Consider the following 3,225-nt stretch of genomic DNA (forward strand, 5'->3'; position numbering starts at 1 on the left):
CACAGAACCCTGGTACTAGGAGGAGGGTGATTGGAAGCCGGAGAGACGGACGGATGAAGCCTGGGGGGAGTCTTTGAAGGGGAGTACACTTCCAACTGGGGATCAGAAAAAGCTTCTCAGAGCAATGGCCTTGAAGATGGGGTTTCAACACACCTGGGGAAGGGACATTCCAGGAGGAAAGAATAGCAGGGGCCTGGGCTCAGGAGCCTGGGTGGGTCACCATGGGGACCCAGACGAAGGGTAGAGTTGGAAAGATTCCCCAGGGAGGCACTACGGCTGGGTCCTGGCTTTCTGGAAGGGGGTACCCTCCACTGATCCAGAAACCCCACTGGGGAGCAGTGACACAAACACTGGCGGGAACCACTGGGTATGCTGGTTGCCCAAGATTCTTGGGCTTCGAGCTCAGCAGTGTTGATGGAGAGGGAGCCGAGGTGTCTATGCCTGGGGATGCTCAGGCTGAAGTTCTGAGAGGGTGGGCCCCAGCAGCCTCAGAAGCCCTTGCCTGGCATGCTGGGGCCCAGACGTGCTCTCTGCTGGCTATTCCTAGAGGCCTCAGCCTTTGAGCCCCTTTGATTCCGTCTGTGAGCCCTGAAGGCAACTCAACAGGTCTCGCTTTATCCCTGATGAACACCAGGGGAAGCTGAGGCTCAGGGTGCCAGGTGGGGTGTGAGGTGCATGCCTGGAGTTGCATTGTCTGTAAAATGTAAACTGGAAAGGAGGTGGATGCAGCCTATGGTGCCAACACCAGGCTCATCTGAAGTGACCCTGCCCCTTCCATGATCCCCCTGGATCCCAGGGATGCCGGAGGGTCCTTCAGGAGGGCTCTGGGTGGGGTAAGGGGCAAGGAGGAAGCAGCATGGGGTGGCAGGAGGCCCTCTGGCCTGGGCACCTGGACCTCACTGTGGGGTCCCAGGCAGGTGTCATATGCCACTCTGGACCCCTGCCTCTCTCTGTGTGTCAGGGACATCCTGACAGGGCAGGAGGGCAGAGGGCACAGCGGGCTCTGGGTGGGGGTCCAGCAGACACTGCCCTCTAACCGCCCCCTCTGTCCTGTGCTTGCTTCTGGCCACAGGTGAGCGAGAGGATGCTGGCGGGGGGCGTGAGGAGCATGCCCAGCCCCCTCCTGGCCTGCTGGCAGCCCATCCTCCTGCTGGTGCTGGGCTCGGTGCTGTCAGGCTCAGCCACAGGCTGCCCGCCCCGCTGCGAGTGCTCCGCCCAGGACCGCGCTGTGCTCTGCCACCGCAAGCGCTTTGTGGCGGTGCCTGAGGGCATCCCCACTGAGACCCGCCTGCTGGACCTGGGCAAGAACCGCATCAAAACGCTCAACCAGGACGAGTTTGCCAGCTTCCCGCACCTGGAGGAGCTGGAGCTCAATGAGAACATCGTGAGCGCCGTGGAGCCTGGTGCCTTCAACAACCTCTTCAACCTCCGGACGCTGGGGCTCCGCAGCAATCGCCTGAAGCTCATCCCCCTGGGCGTCTTCACCGGCCTCAGTAACCTGACCAAGCTGGACATCAGCGAGAACAAGATCGTCATCCTGCTGGACTACATGTTCCAGGACCTGTACAACCTCAAGTCACTGGAAGTCGGCGACAACGACCTCGTCTACATCTCCCACCGAGCCTTCAGCGGCCTCAACAGCCTGGAGCAGCTGACGCTGGAGAAATGCAACCTGACCTCCATCCCCACCGAGGCGCTCTCCCACCTGCACGGTCTCATCGTCCTGCGGCTCCGGCACCTCAACATCAATGCCATCCGGGACTATTCCTTCAAGAGGTTGTACCGGCTCAAGGTCTTGGAGATCTCTCACTGGCCCTACTTGGACACCATGACTCCCAACTGTCTCTACGGCCTCAACCTGACGTCCCTGTCTATCACGCACTGCAACCTGACTGCTGTGCCCTACCTGGCGGTGCGCCACCTGGTCTATCTCCGCTTCCTCAACCTCTCCTACAACCCCATCAACACCATTGAGGGCTCCATGTTGCATGAGCTGCTAAGGCTGCAGGAGATCCAGCTGGTGGGTGGGCAGCTGGCCGTGGTGGAGCCCTACGCCTTCCGCGGCCTCAACTACCTGCGCGTGCTCAACGTCTCCGGCAACCAGCTGACCACACTGGAGGAGTCGGCCTTCCACTCGGTGGGCAACCTGGAGACGCTCATCCTGGACTCCAACCCACTGGCCTGCGACTGCCGGCTCCTGTGGGTGTTCCGGCGCCGCTGGCGGCTCAACTTCAACCGGCAGCAGCCCACGTGTGCCACGCCCGAGTTCGTCCAGGGCAAGGAGTTCAAGGACTTCCCTGATGTGCTCCTGCCCAACTACTTCACCTGCCGCCGTGCCCGCATCCGGGACCGCAAGGCCCAGCAGGTGTTTGTGGATGAGGGCCACACAGTGCAGTTTGTGTGCCGGGCAGATGGCGACCCGCCGCCCGCCATCCTCTGGCTCTCGCCCCGCAAGCACCTGGTCTCGGCCAAGAGCAACGGGCGGCTCACGGTCTTCCCCGATGGCACGCTGGAGGTGCGCTACGCCCAGGTACAGGACAACGGCACTTACCTGTGCATCGCGGCCAACGCGGGCGGCAACGATTCCATGCCTGCCCACCTGCACGTGCGCAGCTACTCGCCCGACTGGCCCCATCAGCCCAACAAGACCTTCGCCTTCATCTCCAACCAGCCGGGCGAGGGAGAGGCCAACAGCACCCGCGCCACCGTGCCTTTCCCCTTCGACATCAAGACCCTCATCATCGCCACCACCATGGGCTTTATCTCTTTCTTGGGCGTCGTCCTCTTCTGTCTGGTGCTGCTGTTTCTCTGGAGCCGGGGCAAGGGCAACACCAAGCACAACATCGAGATTGAGTATGTGCCCCGCAAGTCGGACGCAGGCATCAGCTCCGCCGACGCACCTCGCAAGTTCAATATGAAGATGATATGAGGCCGGGGCGGGGGGCGGGGACCCTGGGGCGTGCCGGGCAGGGGAAGGGACCTGGCCGCCATCCGCTCGCTCTCCAGTCCTTCCCACCTCCTCCCAGCCCTTCCACACACACTCTTTTTCTCCCTCCCATGCCGTCCCCTGCTGCCCCCGCTGGCCCTCACCGCCTGCCCTCTTTCTACCAGGACCTCAGAAGTCCAGGTCTGGGGACCCCACCTGCACAGGGGCACACGTTGACAGACTGGAGTCGGAAGCTGACACGGCACAGTCAATAATTCAATAAAAAGGTTACGAACTTC

General features: G+C 61.9%; 1 protein-coding gene across 1 annotated transcript; it reads left to right on the forward strand.

Annotated features, from left to right (window-relative positions):
- The first annotated feature begins 1,075 nt into the window (after positions 1 to 1,075).
- On the forward strand, positions 1,076 to 2,970 carry LINGO1 (leucine rich repeat and Ig domain containing 1). The gene has a single exon (XM_065872104.1). It carries the CDS (start codon positions 1,085 to 1,087, stop codon positions 2,927 to 2,929), a length of 1,845 nt encoding a protein of 614 aa, XP_065728176.1. The 5' UTR covers positions 1,076 to 1,084; the 3' UTR covers positions 2,930 to 2,970.
- Positions 2,971 to 3,225: the final 255 nt, after the last annotated feature.

Source organism: Phocoena phocoena, chromosome 2 (genome assembly GCF_963924675.1).
Source record: "Phocoena phocoena chromosome 2, mPhoPho1.1, whole genome shotgun sequence".
NCBI lineage: Eukaryota > Metazoa > Chordata > Mammalia > Artiodactyla > Phocoenidae > Phocoena > Phocoena phocoena.